General features: G+C 48.6%; 1 protein-coding gene across 1 annotated transcript in view; it reads right to left on the reverse strand.

The window, feature by feature from the left end:
- Window positions 1-19450, reverse strand: part of IFT43 (intraflagellar transport 43) — an 80464-nt gene that overhangs the window by 9518 nt on the left and 51496 nt on the right. The window contains exons 4-5 of the mRNA XM_080808856.1: window positions 12833-12865; window positions 12145-12191 (exon numbers count right to left, since the gene is read on the reverse strand). Of these exons, the coding sequence (XP_080664982.1) occupies window positions 12145-12191; window positions 12833-12865 (80 nt within the window). The remainder of the gene's footprint in view (window positions 1-12144; window positions 12192-12832; window positions 12866-19450) is intronic.

Below are 19450 nucleotides of genomic sequence, written 5' to 3' on the forward strand. Positions count from 1 at the left end.
CCTCCATACGCTGTGGTGCTGGCTGGACCACGGGCAGAGAAGGGGCTTTGCTAAGAGTGGCAATCCAGCTCATGGTAGATTATGGTGACAGCCTGACCTCCTCATATGACCCCCAGAGGGATGTTAGGACGTATGTGAAGGAGCCAGGAACGCAACACCCCAGAATGAGATTTTCCACATCTCCTCACCCAAGGGCACTGAGTGCTTGGAAGAAGAAAGCGCGCAAGAGACCAGCACGGCCCAACAAGGGTTCTCTATAGAGAAAGATCCCATTCGGCCCAGGAGCCCGACACTGGGAGAACCCCACTGCCACCTGCCGAGGTGGCCTCTAGGGAACGTCACACCACGGGTCGCTGGCGGTTGAAGGAAATGAACAAGGAACAGGAATGCTCTCTACCACTCGAACAGCTCTCAGAGCTTGCTGGGGGTTCCAGCTTTGATCTGCACAGATGTGTTAAGGACAAGGAGGGGTAAAGGACTTTAAAAGTGATGAGCAAAAAGCGGCTGGAAGGAATGGAGACTGAGGAACTTTCCACTCTCTTCAATAAGGCCCAAGATGAGCGAGACAGCATTAATGTGACACGGAGCGCCTTCTCCGAGCCGCCCGTGGAAGCGCGGATGTAAGAAACCAGGCATATCTGATTCTATTTCATCCTCTTCGTGTTACACTGAAAAAAACAAGACAAACTACACCGCTTTTATTCTAAATCCTTAGGTTTTGTATTTTTCCTTATATATATTTATTAAAAAAATGCTACTTTGATCGGTGCCACCCGTGACACTCCCACATACGGAATGCTTCTGAGCGGTTCCCTCCGCGCGAGGCCACTGCTGGTGACAGCCAGCTGGTTTTGATCACAGCCATTCCGAATCGGATTTTCATAAGATAGATGAGGGGTCTTAGTGCTGCTCCCGCTCTTATCAGATGAGAAACAGAGGGGGAGGGGGAGAACGGGTCCTGAGGGAACAGCGCAACAATCAAGGGCTGTGTGGTTCTTTCTCTGTCCCTCCGCTGCTGCAATTTTCAAAGGCGTTTGCCTCGGGCACTTTTAAATGATGGTGTCTCAATTCTGTAATCATCTTTCAAGAGCTTTCTCTTAAAGGGTCTTTTAGGTAAACCTAGTCCGTCAACCACACTTATGGACTCAGGAATCACATTCCCAGTCTGTGTCCTCCTGTGTGTATATATAGACGAGAACACACGCACACTCACACACACATGCACACACGGACTACACATCTGTGAACTTTAAGAAAACTGGGAGACCCTAACGCTGGAGAGGAAGATCTACCATGTGGCCACATCAAGTTCTTCTCTTGCTAGGGTAAGGCAGTCCCTGTTACCTCGCCCCTCGATTTCCACTAGACCTAACCCTTCTTTAGAAACTAATTTCCCTCTGTGATGTGTCAGAAGGAAATGACTTCTCCAAGTGACGGCTAGGAGGTGCACCGAGTCCAACCTCCAAGCACAGGCTGTCCCTTCCTATCTCACCTCAGCGACACACCTGGCTGTCAGACTTCAAACCTGGCCACCCACTTGGGAGAAGAGTCTCCCGCCATCCCAGGGCACAACGGGCTGTGTGTTTGCTTACAGACACTATTTGGAACAACTCCATGACTCTATCTTCTTACACACAGAGAATAGGTGCCTATGCATACAGTTCCCCTCTTTTCAAAGAGGCATCCTAGAAAATGGAGCCCCTATTTCTTTCTAGGCAGATAAAACCCCAAGTCATCTACCAGCTCCCTGGGGGAAGTGGTTCTCAGTGAGGCGGGCCTGTCTGCTGCATGCAGGGCCCCCGATTCCTCACTCGTTCACTCCCTTTGCACCTGTGGGACGTACCCGTGCCTCTCCCCGAATGCTGGAACACTCCTCCGATGGTCTCGTGAAACTAAATGGGATTAGTTCTGCCCTATCCTGAGCCTGTCTTCTGTATTCACCCAGGATGGAACCCAGGGAGTTACAGAATAAATACCCTGATCTCTAGAACGATTTCAGGGAGATTTAGGTCTCTTTTACTTTTGTCAGTGCTTAATGTTGGATGATTTATTGTTAATCACATCCCTCCAAGCTGACAATAGCATGACAGAATGCTGACGGAGCAGTCTGTGTGTGTGTGTGTGTGTGTGTGTGTGTGTGTGTGTGTGTGTGTGTGTGTTCCTGGAGGAAGAGGACTACAACCTGCCTCATTTAAAACAGGTGTGCACCCACGGCACCTGGCTTTTGTTTGCATTCCCCATTCTGCCTCTTCAGATGGGGTCATACAAGTAAGCTGTGCACACGACCAACGTAAATGGAACCCAGAAAGGTTCGTGATGATACGTTTGGCAAGTCCGGCATGACCAGAGATTTCAAGGCACCACTAGTGGGGTAAAGCACTGAGTCCCGGCTCTGCCAACAGAGCAACAGATCTGGTCGAGATGTTGGGCAATGCCTTGCAGCTGGACTGGGGCAGGGCGGGGGAGAAAGGTAGAACATGACTGAGCTGACAAAGCAGAACTAAAATCTGCTCAAAGCCCAACTCAGCTCTCAAAAGCCCCCCTGACATTCTGTCTTTTGGGAAGGCCAGAAGAATGCAGCCAAGCCAGTCTCTCCTATATTTGCTGAGTTAAGTAATTCTAAGTATCTCTCCTTCCCATCGACTCTTACATATCTACTATTTCATGGCATATACTTTGCCTAGGGTAGGGTCATGGGACCTTGAATCACCTCCTGCAAAAAACTAAGTAAATAACAGCTCTGGCTGCATTAAAGAAACTCTGGCAAGTTCCAGGTCCCTTCCTTGGTGTCTCCCTAACTCTGGGGACCAGCATTGTCCACACCCATACTGGAGAATAGAGAAGTCAGCCCTGTGGCCTCAAGAGTATATATCTCTTAATGCTCCTTTTTCTCTTATGAATCAGGACACCTGGGTCCCAGATCTGCCCTCAATTTGCTGAACTTAGGCAATCACTTGTCAACTCTGGTCCCAAGTCTCCTTGTCATCAAATAAGCTCTACTCTATGAAAATCTTATTCTGGAGTGTCCATTAGAATGTATCTCATGATGTATTAAAAATATTTAAAAAATCACCCCTTCTGTCACATTTGCTCACAGCAGTGTCTTCCCAAATATTCCAGCCATAGTTATGGCCTACGGCTAGAGCACGCCAAATCTCTTGTTTAGTCACTGTAATAAAAATTCTTTTCCTCCAGTGTAATTAACCTGCATAGATTCCACCTGTGGCTCCATGACGACTCCAGCTCACACCGTGGCCCAGTTCAACGCCCTCCCCCACCCTCCCCCGCCCCCCGTTGGGGCTCTTCCATGTCCTAGGCATGCCTGTGGTGTCAATCCTTCCCCTGGGCTGTGCCTCAGAGGGGCAGGCCGTGGGAGAGCTACCAGCACGGCCCTCCAGGCCCAGCTGGACGCCTGTGGGGCCTTGGTTCTCACCAACTTCCCAAACTGCCCAGCCTCACTCCCTGCGTCGGCCCAGTGACACTCCCACCTCGTGCCCTGAGGTAGGCTCTCCTTTCTGGAAGACTCAGCAGAGGCACCAGACACCATCCTCTAACAGCCATCTTCACGGCTTTGCTAGAAAGTGAAGCATAACGAGAGAGAGGGGAACAGTCAAACCTGAGGATTCTGCCTCCCGTCACGGGCCTGGTCTCTTCGGCTTTTGCCTGTCAGCTGGGGGATGCCCGCAGGTGAGACCTGACAGTGAGAGGGCCGGCAGAGCCCAGGACAGGGCTGGTCTGAGAACTGGGGTGGGAGGGGATCTGCCATAGGGTGGGGGGAGGCCTAGAAAAATGAGGGGACTCCAGCTTCCTCAATAAGCAGGGTTGAAAACCCCCGCGGATGCTTTCACAAGGAGGAGGGTCGTGACAGCAGAGTGCTCGGGAGTCACAGGGACGTCTAAATTCCAGCTGTGCTGCCTTGTAAGAGCGAGCAGCTCGATGTTAGGAATATGGCATGCAGGTTGTTAAAACATAAGCATCATCAATGACTAAGTTATGTACTCTTCGAGCTAGAGACATTGTATTCAAAACACAGGCAATAAATTGTTGAAACTGAGCACTTCCTGAATTTTATACTTTACCCATGCTCTTGCAATTCCTTGTGTGTGGCAGAAATCTGATACGCTGGTGAGCTCTGTGATGAGCCGGGAAGATCTCTTCCCGGATCAGTGATGTCCTGGTGGGAGCCCAAGACCACTGGCAAGCATGACCAATGAGACTCGTTTCCCCTGGAGAGCCGGTTGTTGGACATTCACCAGGACATCCCTGCCTCTTAGCCATGTGACTTCTGTGAGTGACTTCCCTTCACAAGGCTTCAATTTCCTCCTGTGCGCAGGGGTGATCATCACAGTGTCTCCTCCAAGAACTGCTGGGAGGGTTACTGCCGGTGACACGGTGCAGGGGCCTGGCTCACACTGAACACAAACATTAATTGTCAATACCGTTTCCTACAAGAATGACTTCTTTCTCCAATTTGTCACCCAGTATCTTGTAAGCAGAACAAAGCACAGATACAAGAGGTGGGACAGTTAACCCCTGCACCAGTAAGTCCCACCCCATCCCACCCCTCTTCTGGGCTGGATATGTAACAGCTCCTGGTCGTGTATGTGTTGGGGAAGGGTGGGAAGGCATGGGTTTGGAAAGACCTTAACATTCACTCCTAGTGACTCTGAACCTAGAAAAAAACAAAATGATTTTTTTTTTTTTTAAGTAGGCTCCATCCCTAGTGTGGAGCCCAATGCAGGGCCTGAACTCATGACCCTGAAATCAAGACCTGAGCTGTGATCAGGTGCTTAACGGACTGAGCCACCCAGTGCCCCAAAACAAACTGATTTTAAGGAACATTATTTAATCAAAAAATTAGTGCTGGTTAGAAGAGTTTAAAAAGATTAGGGAGGCAAAGGGAAACTAGGTTTGGGGACAATCTAAGAAGTCAAGTCCCATACGCTGAACGCCGACTTAATGGAACATTCTTATGAAGCGAGAGAAGGGAACTGAGATGTCAGGGTTCCAATTTATCTGTTCTTAAAGAATTCTTTCCACTTTCTCTTCCTCCCCATTAAAGCTGTTTAGGCTCAGAGTGACTTCACAGTTTGCAGGATAAAGGAGAGAGTGCATGGTGGGAAGATTAAGCACGGACTGAAAAAGAGCCCAAAAGAGAGTTAGAAAGCCCAGAGCCGGTGACGCCCAGGGAGAGGGGAAGACAGAGGCGAGGGAGTGACAGCCCTCTACAGATGGCATTTTTCTAATTCCACTGACAGTCCAGCATCTCGCATCTCATCCAGCCTCATTGCTTGGCTGTTTTCAGCCATTTTTACCTATTTTCCCTGTTGACATGGATAGAAAATTGAGCAATTACCCTTAAACTCAGAGCTCTCAGATCATCCAGATTGCTACACTTACAGAATTAAGTCCCCAATTGCCCCTGGCTAGAAGTGGCTCAACTCAGCTGGTCCTTTAGGAATTAAACACTTTTTGGCTGGCCATAAGGATTTATTATTCCTAAGGTTTTGAGGTATTTGATTCTGTCAAAACTGGTCCTGAGTTGCAAAGAGCACAGCCCTCTCTGGTGGGGATGGGATGCCCAGGAGGGGCAGAGAGCGGCCGGGAAGAGATGGTGAGCATTGCACCCATGGTCCTGTGGCATGCCAAAATGCAATGGTTAAATGCAAGAAAGATCTAATCCTTTTTTTTTTTTAAAGCTCCTGTTTTCAGAGACTTTCTACTTTTGAAAGACATCTTTGGGGCTCACAAGTTCTTTCCTAACTTGAATTTCACTCTCAGACGAAGTATTTGAAAGGCAAGTCTGTATATAACTGTGTTTCCAGAAGTTGTTTCAACCTGAATACTATTCATCTTTCTTAAAGACAGGGAAGTGCTCTTCTCCCATTTGTGTGCTTCTCAAAGCTCATCTCAAAGCTTCGCCTTCTATCCAGAGTTCACTTTCTGAGAGCTGGAATTTAGAGCTGGAAGAGGCCACACAGGACTGGAAACACTCCTGGAGTTGGAGAGCTGACAAGATTTTGCATGTGCTGTCTCCTCTTCCAGGGTCCCCCCGCCCCGACCCCCCAACTCACATCCCCCTCTTAGGGCAGCTTCACTTCCCCTTCAGGCTGAGGTATAAAAACCACCGCTGCAGAGCGGCCTTCCCTCATCACCCAATCCAAGTCGGGTCTCCACGCCATTCTCTCTCAGAGCGCCCATGCCCCGCCTTCAGTGGGCTCAATCACTCCTTGTCCTTCCTTCTTTAGTTGTGTGACCATTTGTTTAGTCCCCATTTCCCCCACTAGGTTGGAAGCAGTATGAGGGCAAAGACTAAGAATGGTTTCTTCCACATTATATCCCCAACGCCCATCCCTAAGCATCACATAGTAGGTGTTCAATAAATGGTCGTGAAATGAATGAATGAAGGGAAATGACTTGCCCAACGTCACTTGTAGAGGCTGCATTCAATCCCATCCCAGATCTGATGCTCTTTCTTCTAACACTGTACAACCTTCCATGACAAAATAAGTCTGAAGGCCTTAGTACCAGAAACTTGATTCCAGGAACAGGGATGGGTAACTGTGCCACCAAAGGATGGTCATCTAAGAAGGAAAGATGAGTGTGGTTGTCCAACAGTTTTGGAACCCTGCAGTCTTCTGGGGGATCTGGCTGTCCATCCTTCTCAGCTGTTCCGAACATGGCTCCCAACTTCCTGAAGCATCGTGTCAACTCGAGCTGTGGGCGATTCCATCGAGAATCAGCAAATCGGATGACTGGCCATCTCTAGACTTCACGAAAGGCAGTTTATGTGGGACGTTTACTTCCTGTAGCTGAGAATGGACCAGAACCAGGGCTTTCCTCTGTGGAACCAGCTTCTCTTGTGGTTACCGAAATTCCCTGTTCATTCTCCGTGTGGAGTCTCTCCTGCCAGGCCTCACCCGCAAAGCCCTGAGTCTCTCCTCCTGCCAGGCCCCACCCGCAAGGCCCTTCGCGTTCTTCTTCCCCTGTTCAAAGGCTGCCTGGCCTTTAGGACTCACCGCTCATTCTTCCTTCCTCCTGAAGTGCCCTCAGCCCACAGGGATCGCTTTGTTGCCTGAATTGTGGCCCTTACTAACGTGAATCACAAACACAGCAACCACCTCCGGCCGCCTCTGCCATCCGGTATACTGTGTCTTCACCCCTTGACTCCACGCTTTCCATCTCCGTGTTCTGTCTCCCCAGTAATGTTGCGTTCCTGCAGAGCACAGCCCTACAAAGCCTCGTGGAGCACCTGCAGATCGCTTCCCAATGGCCTCATCCAACTGGCAGGTGCATTTTGTGCTGCTTATGAGCGGATTTTTAAAAATTCGGTCATTTTTTGAAATACAAATGTGAAAACTTTCAGGCGGCGCCATCTCCTCTCTAGGTTTACCACAGGCCCCGCCGTTCTTTACTGCCTCACACTTCTGCTGTTTCCTGTGTGTGTGGTATCTGCCCGGCCCCTCGAGGTGTGCGAGCTTGTGGACCGCCATATTCTGTCTCCCCAGCAATGCTGCGTTCCTGCAGAGCACAGCCCCACAAAGCTGACACCACTGACAACCTCGAAGAACCTGGGTGTGATATTATCACACACCAGTAGGCTCCCTCAGAGGCGCACAAAGATCTGCTTAATATCATCACTGAACGAGACTCCATGGATGATTCTGGGCAATCATTCACGGAGCGTCCCCACCCACTGGTTATTCCAAGTTCAAAGGAGAAGCCTTCGCTAGCCAACCAAGTAATTCTCTGAGCAAAGATAATTCTAGAAACTAGTTATATGTAACATATGATTCCTACCGCATAATGGATTCTAAACATTCATGTATAGTGAAATGGACGAAGTCGAGTGTGAAGTGTAACATATGAACTGATTTTTCCATTAAAGGACTCAGGCATAACTGCACGGAAAACAGATTTATGCCGGGGAAGAGGCATCCCTCCTAGAAGGTAAAATCAAGTGCACTCTGACGAAGGGTTTAATGCGTCAAACCTCCAGAGCCAAAATAAAGGCCAAATCACTAATTTCACACTTCAAGTTTATGAAGGGGAAAAAAATACTAGGTGGTGTTCTCTGAAAATAGATATCTTTCTTCTCTCCTTCCTTAATGGAATTGTATTAAGCATCCCATCAATCATGCTAGGCACTCTATGCTATAAACGTGAGAGCTGACATTAACATGAGACACCTGTGGAAGGAGATGCCAGCATGGCTGAGGTTAATACCATTTGCTATAGGCCAAGAGCAAGGACTCTGGGGGCAAGATCTGTGTTCAAATCCCGGTGCTGCACTGGGTGGCATCGGTGGTGAGGTGGTGAGCAGAGATGCCTTCCAAGTGTTGTCACTTATTGTGTGACCTTCAGCAAAGTTATTTTTCTTGTTAAAATGGGGATAATGAGCGATCCAAATAAATGAATGAATACCGGGTGAATACATCACCAAAATGTGGGATGTCCATACACCAGAATATTACTCATAAATAAATGGAACAGGCTAATGGCATAAACAACAACCTGGATAAACTCAAAATCATTACAATGAGTGAAAAAAAGCCAGACACAAAAGCATACGTACATATGTTTCAACTTACATGAAAGTTCCAGAAAATGCAAACCACTACATAGTGACAGCAAACAGTAGTTGCCGGGAGACAGGGACAGGGGAAGGACGGACTGGAGAGGAGCATGAGAAATCTGGGTCGGGGGGGGGCGGTGATGGAAATGTTCTATATGTTGACTGTGGCGGCGGTTTCCCGGGCATATACATCTGTCAAAACTCAAATGCTGTGCTTTAAATGGATTCGGTTTATCGTATGTAAGTTAGGCCTCAATAAAGTTGATTTTTAAAAACTTTTCCATAGGTTTGAGAACTAAGCGAGTCTGGTGATGAGTGGTGACAGCAGTGATGTTGGTGGGCGTGTAGTAGGAGGCAGAGTGGTCTCTTGTGGGTAAAAAGACCAGAGTTCCCCTGAGTCCTGCTCTTTTGTGTAATGATCTCAAAGCTTCAATGCTGTAACATGGCCAGTGAGGGGCTCACACAAGATGGCCGGTGGAGTTGCCACCACAGCAGCCCGCACTAGCTTATGCTGACAAACATCTAGAATGTGTGTACACTCCGGCACTTGGAAGGTTTTGGTGGAACATTTAACAGTTACTCCTTGAGGGGCGCCTGGGTGGCTCAGTGGGTTAAAGCCTCTGCCTTCAGCTCGGGTCATGATCCCAGGGCCCCGGGATCGAGCCCCACATCGGGCTCTCCGCTCGGCGGGGAGCCTGCTTCCTCCCCTCTCTCTGCCTATCCCCTCTGCCTACTTGTGATCTCTGTCTGACAAATAAATAAATAAAATCTTTTTAAAAATCTTTAAAAAAATAAAACAAAATAGTTACTTCTTGAAGTGTAGCATTTTCACTCCTTGAAAATAGTGGAAAAAGGAGGATTTCAGTCTGCTGAAGGGAGTAAGAAAGAGGTTTAAGGTAGGGTAGGGAAAGGCCTGGAGAAGATACCAGCTGAGCGAACCTTCTGGAGACCCTGAATGTAATGAGTACCTTGGAGTGGGCAGTGGCATCATTGCCCTGCACCTAGCAGCTCTGTGGATGTCCAACAGGGCCCCTGCCTCCTTGAGCCCTTTGGCACATCCTTCTGGATGGTTAGCCCATCGTCCCCTGTGACCAGTGGCTAAAGCAACAGTCTGTGAGGATTGGCGGACCGAAAGTGTAACCAGCACCAGTAATCACTGAGCCACTGCGGGTCAGCACTGGCCTGGGGCCTCCCGGAGACACATGCAGGGAAAGAGACCTGGGCAATAGGGGTGCAGGACACCTGATTTCACAGGGTTGCTGGGAATTCTTAGTGGGTGGGCGGGTTTGGCGGCTACAAGTTTAGTGAGTTGAGCTAAGGAGGAAGAGCGGGTAAAAGGAATGCGCTTGTCAGTAAGGGAGTCTAGGCAACACAAGGACAAATGCTGAAGAGTGATGAAGTCAGGCTCGTGAGCTCTTACTAAATCTCCGAGTGGACGCTCAATTCCTGACCTCCGGTGACTATCTTTCAATCCGAAAACCCCTTTGGCACAAGGCAGAAGTACCTTTTCACAATTCCTGTCCTTTCCTGTCCTCAATCCTGACTTTAGAGCCACTAAAGGCTTGACAAGCTTGGGTGGGCAGAATGTTCATCCAGGGAGCGTGCTGAGATTAACACAGATCTCTGGGCCCCAGATTCTGATTGCTGGTGGCTGGGCGTCTGTGTTTCCGCCAGCGTGCCAGCGTAGTTCGGATGTTGCACACGCCCCCGGGCCTGTGGGGCAGCTAACATTTGGGTCATAATCTAAGCTTTCTAGATTGAATGCTGCCCTTCACTTTGTGGTCCCATGTAAAGGTTAGTTACCGAAAGCTTTGGGGGTGCCACCTCCAGCCACGAGGCAGTAACCGGCACTGGACTCCTGCCGGGAACAATGAGGAAACTGGAAATAATGGAAGGGACAGCTGTGTGCGGGCAGTGGACAACAGGTAGCACAGGACGGGGATCCCTAAGTGAAGGGAAATGCAGTGAGCCTTATCGTCAGCCCTGGCTTTCTGCTTAGATGTATACTTCCTGGACTCTGGCCCAAAGAGGGGGAACTCCTAGGGAAGCATGGCGATCTCACTGGGTTGAGGAAGCAGAGGTCAGGATGTAGGCAGGCAGGCTAAGGTGGCTGGAACTTGAGAACCAGAGGATGAGAGAGGCACCATGTGGTGGGAGGATACAGAAATCTAGATCGATTACATTCTTTTTTTTTTTTTTTTAATGTATATGCAGGTGAGGTGCAGAGGGAGAGAGATAATTTCAAGCAGGCCCCATGCTCAGTGCAGAGCCCAACGCGGGGCTTGATCTCATGACCCTGAGATGATGACCTGAACCGAAATCAACAGTTGGGTGCTTAACTGACTGAATCACCCAGGCGCCCCTAGATGGACTGCTTTCTAAGCTGTGTGTGTATAGGGTCAAACATGGCTGGGCAAAGAATAACTACCAAGAAGGTGTGAGGTGAACCATCCCTGTAGCTTATAAAGGACTGGAAGAGGCTCAGCTCCCCTCAGGCAGAGAGGAGAGTCCTTGCTGAACCACCAGGCAGGGACACCTGAATATCTTAGTGTTTAGGGTTAACTCTCGATTTGTTCTAATAAAGCTTAAAAACAATTCTCAAAATGATCAAGTTGGTCAACAAATACATTAACTGCCTATTAAAACAGATATATGGGTCTTTAAAGAAAGACAAGATCCAGACACTCAACATAGGAACTAACACTCACAATGACCAGCAGCCAATCAAAAACTGCTAATCATGTGAAGCAGCAGAAAAAAAGAGAACTTGTAACCAGAAGAAAAAATCGGTTGGTAGAGACACAGGAAAGAGAGAGATGGTAGAGTTAGCAGAACAGGACCTTATAACAGTGACTATAAAGGCTGCCATCAAGAACGAAGCAAAACGTGATCAAAATAAGGAACTGAAGGAAGTGAACTGAATGGAGCTTCTAGAGCAGAAAAATAGAGTTTCTGTAAGAACAAATCCGCTGAGCGGTCTTAACAGCAGATCAGACTTTGTAGAAGAAAAGAGCATTTACACAGCAGTAGAAACCACCCGCATTGGAGCACAGAGTTCACGGTGAACTGGAGAAACCTGACTTCACCTCTCTGTGCTTTAGTTTCCTCAACTGTAGAACGGGGACAGCAGTACCGTCTCATGGGCTGTTGTGATGATTAAGTGCTTTAACATTTAGAAGCTGGTAGGACAGTACATCAAGTGCCCAGTAGATAATAAACACCTAATAGGTATTAGCTAATGCTGCTGTTGTCATCTTGGAGGTTGGCCCAGGAAGCCTTGGGAGCATAGGGAAGAAACAACGGAGTAAGAGAGGGAGGGGGGTGGGAAGGAAAGACATTTCAGAGGAGACGCTTCCACTTCAGAGGACATGCGGGGCTGGCAGACAGCCATGGGGGTGAGGTCCTCCAGGCAGAGGGAGTGCTCAGCGAGGCACAGAGATGAGATGGATGGGGCCACTGCCTCCCACGAAAGGTGCAGCCAACAGGGCCTTAGCTGCAGCCCAGGAAAGGCTCTGGGGGCTGTGGAGCCTCTCCGAAAGCCTTTTTGATTTCCTCCCAACACAACTTACCTCCTCCGTCATCTGATCCAACCAAGCTCTGCTGTCTGAGGCGGTGACTGCCCCCAAAAAGAAGGAAAGGAAAGAAAATGAATTTCACATGCATCCAAATTATTACTGTGTCTGTCGTTTCTCCTAGATGAGGTCTCTGGACCCACTTTCCTCTATCAACTTGGTCAAACCTAATTAGGCAACTGGGTCTGTGATTACGGTTGCACAAGCCGTGCGGTGCACCATTCCATAGAATATGATGAATGCTCCTCTCACCCCTGGGGGGGGGGCAGGCATGAAATTCAGTGGTCTTGCCTTTACATTCTATCTTTACCTAGAAACCTTCTCCTTTCCTTTCTGTTACAAGTCTTAGGAGAAGGCTAGGTTCAGAAGGCTGGTGTTGTTTCTGCTGTCTGAATCAGACGGGAAGAATCCATGGACATACGGTTCTAAATAACTGGACATACGGTTCTAAAAACCCAGGGTGGGAGAAGGACATGGACATTAATGCCAGGGTCCAGACCTTCAGCTAAGGAAACAGCATTAACTAAACCCTGGATCCAGTGTGCATCACTAAAGTCCCAGACGAAAGCCAGATTCATTCTATTTTCTAATGCTGAGTCCAACAAAGGTTGCATAGATAATGACCACCAAGACTGCACTGTTAGCAAAGGTTACCAAAGGATGCATAAGAATGCTGGAAACATACTCTTCTATTTCTTCAGAAGCCCTCCTTCCTGACCTGAAAAAAAGAAAAACAAGGTTCATGAGAACCTACTAGTCTCATGCATTGGCGGGGTACGCTGGAGAGGGGGGTTTCAAAAGCAAGGGCAAATTAGCATACTCCAAGTGCTTTACTGACCTGGACTTCTCTTTCTAGGCCAAGGCCCATAACCAGCATGAGAGAATTACAGATATCGTAATGCCTACTTATAGCCTTAGTTCACTGTAACTCCAACTTAAATCGTCGAGTTTAAGCATAGATTGGGAAGTTCAGAACTCAAATGGATATTGATGATACGGTGCCCACCTTTCAACAATCAACGGGCCAGTTTATAGAGCACTTTCTTAGGACTGAGGCCTTGGGTCTTCCCTTGGAGCTTTAGTTGTCAGCATGGGCAGCTTCGCAGTGGTAAAAAGAGATGAACTGACCAGGCAGTTCAAGCCGTAAGCTCTGGGCCTTTCCGGAGCCTCCACTTGAAGCACCAGAAGACCCCGTGAGTGAGGCTGGGCAGGTAGTGCCCTTCAGATGTTCCATGAGAACAGGAAGCCTAAAGATATACAGACATTTATCTAAGGCTGTGGTTCTCAATCTTTAATGTGCTTAAGAACCATCTGAGAAGCTTGGTAGACATGAAGATCACTGGACCTGGTGGAGAGAGCTTTCTGGATCAACTGGTCTAGGGGAAAAGGAGTCCGGGAATACACTTATTTTTTTAAAAAAAGATTTTATTTATTTGACAGAGAAAAACAGCGAGAGAGGGAACACAAGCAGGGGCAGTGGGAGAGGGAGAAGCAGGATTCCCACCAAGCAGGGAGCCCTATGTGGGGCTCGATCCCAGCACCCTGGGATCATGACCTCAGCCGAAGGCAGACACTTAACAACTGGGCCACCCAGGTGCCCCCGGGAAAATGCATTTTAAACAAATCCCTAGGTAATCTTAATATAAGGTGGTCTCTACCGACCCTCTGAGAAACACAGATCTAAAGTCTTCTAAATGAGACTGGCCAAATGTTGACAATTATTAAAGTTAGGTGTTGGGTACATGTTGATTACTTTTCTGTATGTCTGAAAATTTCCCCAATAGATTTTGTTGGTTGGTTGGTTGGTTGGTTGTTTAATGACGTCTTTCAAATCAGAAGTCAGTCACCATGATGAGCATGGGCAGAGGGTGTGGCAGTGTCAGGAGTTGGGGTGCATGAGAAGGTATTTGACAGTGCGGGGCCTGCAAGCCTCTCCTGCAGAGTGACACTGGAACCAACCAGCAAATCCTGCAAAATGCAAACAACGCCTCCCCCTCTCTGAGTATAATCTGAAATTAAGCCCAAGTTTAAAGGGACTAGTGTCCATGAAATTTAGACCACACCAACTGCACTGTTAAGGAAGGAGATGGAGAATTTTGGCCTCCATTGGGAGGGAGAAGAGAATAGGTAGCTAAAGCTGGATGAACAGGATGAAACAACTCTGAGGGGGGTCTCCCAGGCTACAGTTTTTGACTCTTCATAGGACAGTAAAGAGACGAAGCAAGTTGGGGGAGGAGGACAAGCGGGACAGAGAAGGCAGGAGGGGCATCACAGGTAACCTGCAACAGGGTGCCCAAGGCATCACCACCGGGGTACTGCTGGATGATACTCGTTTCCAATACTGCTCTAAGTCAAGAAAATCCTAACAGTCGCCAAAGCCACCTCTATCCATGTGGGAGGACAGAAGGCTCTGCTTCCAGCTCACGTCTGCTCTCCAGGACCATTGCCTCTAATTGTCCCGGTGAAGTTGAATTCTACCCACCCACCATCCAAATGCCTTGGTAACATGTCACCAATGGAGGAGGGCTCAGATGAATACAGGGTCCAGGAAGAACAAGGTGATTAAGGCACCTGCATTTTGTACACAAGAGACATAGCATCTCTGATCGCCCTTAGGAGTTGTTGGCACATCGTTCCTTCCTAAGCAACGGGCCATGGCCAAAGTAGTGGCGATTCCGTCTAAAGGAAACAATGGTAATGCTAATCTTCAGGAGAAGGTTGATTAACTGCCATTTATCCACTCAACATCCAGAGCGGGGAGGAGTTTCACATTCAGCATAATTGCTGCGGAGCTCACGTTCTACTCTCTCTAGCTCCAGGAGGAGCCCAAAGACCCTCCCAAATTTCATCTCACCCCATGACAAGGAGCAAGATCAAAATGGAGCCCTCAAGGTCAGAGGGTGGGGATGCTCTCAGGCCGCATGCTCTCCCATTCTCCCCCATTTTCTCGCACTCTCTCTGCCAGAAATAGCAGATTCTGGGCAAGCCTTCTGCTTGGGAGATGGACAGACAGTCCAGTGGGAACGTGGGCAAGGCCCTGGAGAACTGGCCACAGAACGCCCTGCCTTTGACAAAGCTGAGCGTTTCCTGGCCTTATCTAGCAACCCCGCCCGTTTGTTGCGACCATACTGTTGTTTATTTTTGTTTTGGTTTTAACACAAATCTGTTGCCCAAATTGCGAGATGCTCTACAAAAATCCGGACTTCTGGATTCTTCAAACACAAAGCCTGCAAACTGGAAACTGCATTCCCACATGGAAAACTCTGGAAGTGGAGCGTGGCTGTGATGAGCCTGAGCTCCCAGCCCTGACCGACACTGAGGGGCGTGTAGAAGCCCCTTATCCTTCACTCTGCACTGCTGGCTCTCTTACAGTGGGAGTTAAGAGGCAAGTGAAGTATTTTGCGTAGCTCTACGGCGACCAAAAGCAAGAGAAGCAGCAGGAAGGCTAAGTGGGAAGCGTGTTTAGGAGAACTGGCAGAATGTGTGTCTTTAGAGGAATGTGTACATGCAACTAACGGTCTGTGTGGGCACCTCAGTAATGTAACTGAAGGTGTTATTCTGAAATAAAATCCTGCTTCACAGACATACTGGACCTGCCTGGTCCCCCAAAGTACCTCAGGTCTCCCAAGGACATAGAATCGAGCACAATGATTTTCAAACTACAGGTCATGCCCCATGGTGAGTCCTGGAATCAATTTAGTGGCTTGCCACCAGCCTTTCTTATCTTTTCCTTTAATTATTTATCTTTAGAGAGAGAGTGAGGGGGAGGGGCAGAGGGCGACATTGAGAGAGAAGCTCAAGCAGGTGCCTCACTGAGTGGGGAGCCCAACATGAGGCTCCATCCTATGACCCTGAGACCACGACCTGAGCCAAAATCACGAGTCAGATGCTTAACCCCGACTGAGCCACCCAGGTGCCCCTCTTTTTGTTTTTTAAAAGCATAAAGTAGAATAGGAAAGAGAGTGTCCTGCAAATAGTAAGGGTAAGTATTACACAAACTCCTTCCCCCAGTTTTAAATACAGACCTATCCAGTCGTAGAGTATATTTTTAAATTGTTGGTGACAGGTTAAAAACAAAATGAAAACAAAATACAGCAGTCTATCAGAGCTCAAGAGGATGGGTAACTAAAGAAGGATCTGGACTGAAGTCCTGCCTCCCACAGACTGGGGAAGTGAAGTAGAAAACTGTGGGTTCCGGCTCATCTTTTCCTCACAGACATACATCTGAGGAAACCGTGTGACCTGGTCCAGGCCCCGGGCAGGCTGTCTACAGGGCTGCGGTCAGCTCTGACCTAGGCTTCTGGTCTTTTACTACACCCCCTGGCCATGTGCCTTCGTCCTCAGAAGTGGCTCCTGGGGGGGGGGGCTGGGAACCTGACAACCGTAACATGGGGGACACCACCTTAGGCAGCTGGATCATTCTTCAGGTTTCTTCCCCTTCCTGTCTGCCAACACTGCCACGTGCTCAGCCCCGCTGTGGAAAAGAGGCAACGCCGGTTTCAGAGATACTATGTGACAGAAAGGGCCATGGGGCACGGCCATGGGTGCTTTATCCAAATCACCCAGCTGGTGAGTCACAAGGCTGCAGCCAGCAGCCCCATCTCCCGACTTCCACCCGGGATTCCAAACTCACTGCCCCAAGCCTTTTCAAAAGGAGTTACCCGCCGATTTTCAGATGTCCCCAGGGCACCCAGACATCTGTTTGGATTTACTGAGCAGACGGCCCATTCCTGACTTCCCACACTTACGGAAGGCAATAGAACGTACAGAGAATTGAAAGCTACAGGGAATCCTTTAAACCAATAGTTCTTAACCAGTGGTGTGCAAGAGAATCACTGAGGGTTTTTTGTTTTTATTCTTTTTTTTTTTTTTTCCAGTGTCTCTGTGCTGGGCCTCACCCCAGGCCCTCTGAGGCAGTAATCTCTAGAAATGGGACCAAGTCACACATGAGAATCAATGCCCTACACCTCACCGCAGATAGTAAGCTGAACTACGGGTACTAGGCAGCAAAAAATGGAAACCTTCCTGCCCAACCCTGCCGAGATGCCCCCTTCCTTCTAACCAAAGTGTTAATGAACTCTCATTTGACCTAAAGGTTGAGGGGAGGGAAGAAAAAGCTTCATAGACTGCAGCCTCCATTCCTGAGTAATCCTGAGTCGGCTTCCCTGAAATCCAGACAAGATCCCATGCTGTTCCTAACCAAAGCAGGTGCTCTTCAGGCTGGCAGGCCCAGGAGCGGTGTAGATCCGATTAGAGATGCTTGTTCAATATTCAAAATGTAAAACATAGAGGTTGCTGAACCAGCACTTGGAAAAGTTAATTAAATGCCAGGTTTCTTTTTAAGAGCTACTCCATCACTTGCTGATTGCTTTGGCCATTTTGCAGAATGAAGCTTTAGCTCTGGACAGTGACAGGAATGTTCCTCTTCACCTCCCACCTTGTGGGGCTAGGGTAACAGGGGTAAGGACACGCGGGCTTCCTGCTTGCGAGCCAATGACACACAGACCGGGTGGGTAACTTGGCACGGGCGTTGTCTCGCTATCCCCACCTTCACGTAAAGCCTTGTTCAGCCCAACCCTCAACCGGTCACTCCTGGTTTTCACCCTGCTTCTCTCTGACCCATGCTATCTTTCCGCCCCTTGGCTTCCCATAGCCATCTTCGCTCCTGAGGGGTAGGCCCATTCCCAGGTCCTGCCCCACAAGCCTGTCGCAGGAAGACTGATGACTGATGCCATCAACAGTTAACATTATTGAGGTTGGTGGGTATCTAGCACTGTTATTATATTATTTTCTTTACATACATTACTTTTATATTATACTATATATATGCATATATATACTTATTTACTTATTTATTTAAGATTTTATTTATTCATTTGACAGAGAGAGTGAAAGGGCACAAGCAGGCAGAGCAGCAGAGGGAGAGGCAGGCTCCCCACTGAGCAGGGAGCCTGATGCAGGGCTCAATCCCAAGACCCTGGGATCATGATCTGAGCCGAAGGCAGAGGCTTAACCTACTGAACCACCCAGGCGCCCCATATATAATGCTATATATATTTTATTGATATATAACATTGTACATTATTTTACTTCATCATCACATTATCTTTTCTGATTTGCTCCATCTTACAAACGAGGAGACAGGCTCAGAGAAGTAGAGTAGGTTGCCTAAGGTCACCCAGCAAGAAAGCCATAGGGACCGAATACAAGCTCCAGTCCATCTGCCACCAAAGCCCAGCTCTCAATCCCTACATCCCAGAAGCACGCAGGTAGCTCTACACGATGGGAGATGTTCATTCCATAGCCTCTGCTTCAAATTCAATTACTATTTTCCATGACGAGGATGCCCTTTCCACTACAGTAGTACTGTACTTTGTCAGGCCTGAAAAATCATTAATGTTCGTTTAATTGTTCTGTGGCATTTATGATATGTTTTATTTACAACATGACCACTCGCATGTGGCAAAAAAGGAGATGGCATGTAGCGAAGTCACCTCTTCCTCCACACACTCCTTTTCTAAGTTCTTCTGCTCAAACACAACTCCCTCCTCTTGGCTTTCAGAGGCCACACTGCCATTCGATGGGTGTGAGTTGGTCAGCCGGGGACCAGCGTGGTGGCACGGGTACGTCCTGTGATCGCAGCCACATGGGAACACGACTGAATCCTGGATCCTCGGGGTCATTCTGGCACTTGGTGGGGGGAAGAAATGCTGTGTCGCGCAGACCCTCCCACCCGAGAAGTCTGTCTCCTGTGTCCTCCCCGCCGTATCAGACACAAGGCCTCAGCTGCCACTTCCACGGGTTACGAGCTGAAGGGTGAAAGGCAGCTCTAATGTAGACATCATCTCAGTTAAAATGTTTCTCTCGAGTTTAATGGAATACTGCAGAGATCTAAATGGAGATAAAGTACCACGGCTCAGAGAACAGCCCGGATGCTATCTTTATGCAGCATGACAATGTTCGGTGGTTAATTAGACACCGTTAACCTATTTTAGCAGGGGACATAACTGGGATAAATGGGGGGAAGTGTCCTTGAAGTCTCTTAATATCCACAGCACATATTGGACCCTAGACTCACCTTCTTGCTGCAAGACAGAACAGGCTTAAAATAGACCAAAGGGCCAGGCATCTAGCGGCCCGACTGGGGAAGGCCCAGTCTTCCCAGGGGAAGGCCCTCTGCTCGCCCATCCCCCATGGGCCACGGCCTCTGATCCAGATGTGAAGGGTCTGGACACATGGTTGAAGTGCAACTTGTTACCTGGGAGAAAAAAGCTGGAGCCACGATATGTGGCTCACAGGGCTC

Source organism: Martes martes (assembly GCF_963455335.1).
Source record: "Martes martes genome assembly, chromosome: 7".
Lineage (NCBI taxonomy): Eukaryota > Metazoa > Chordata > Mammalia > Carnivora > Mustelidae > Martes > Martes martes.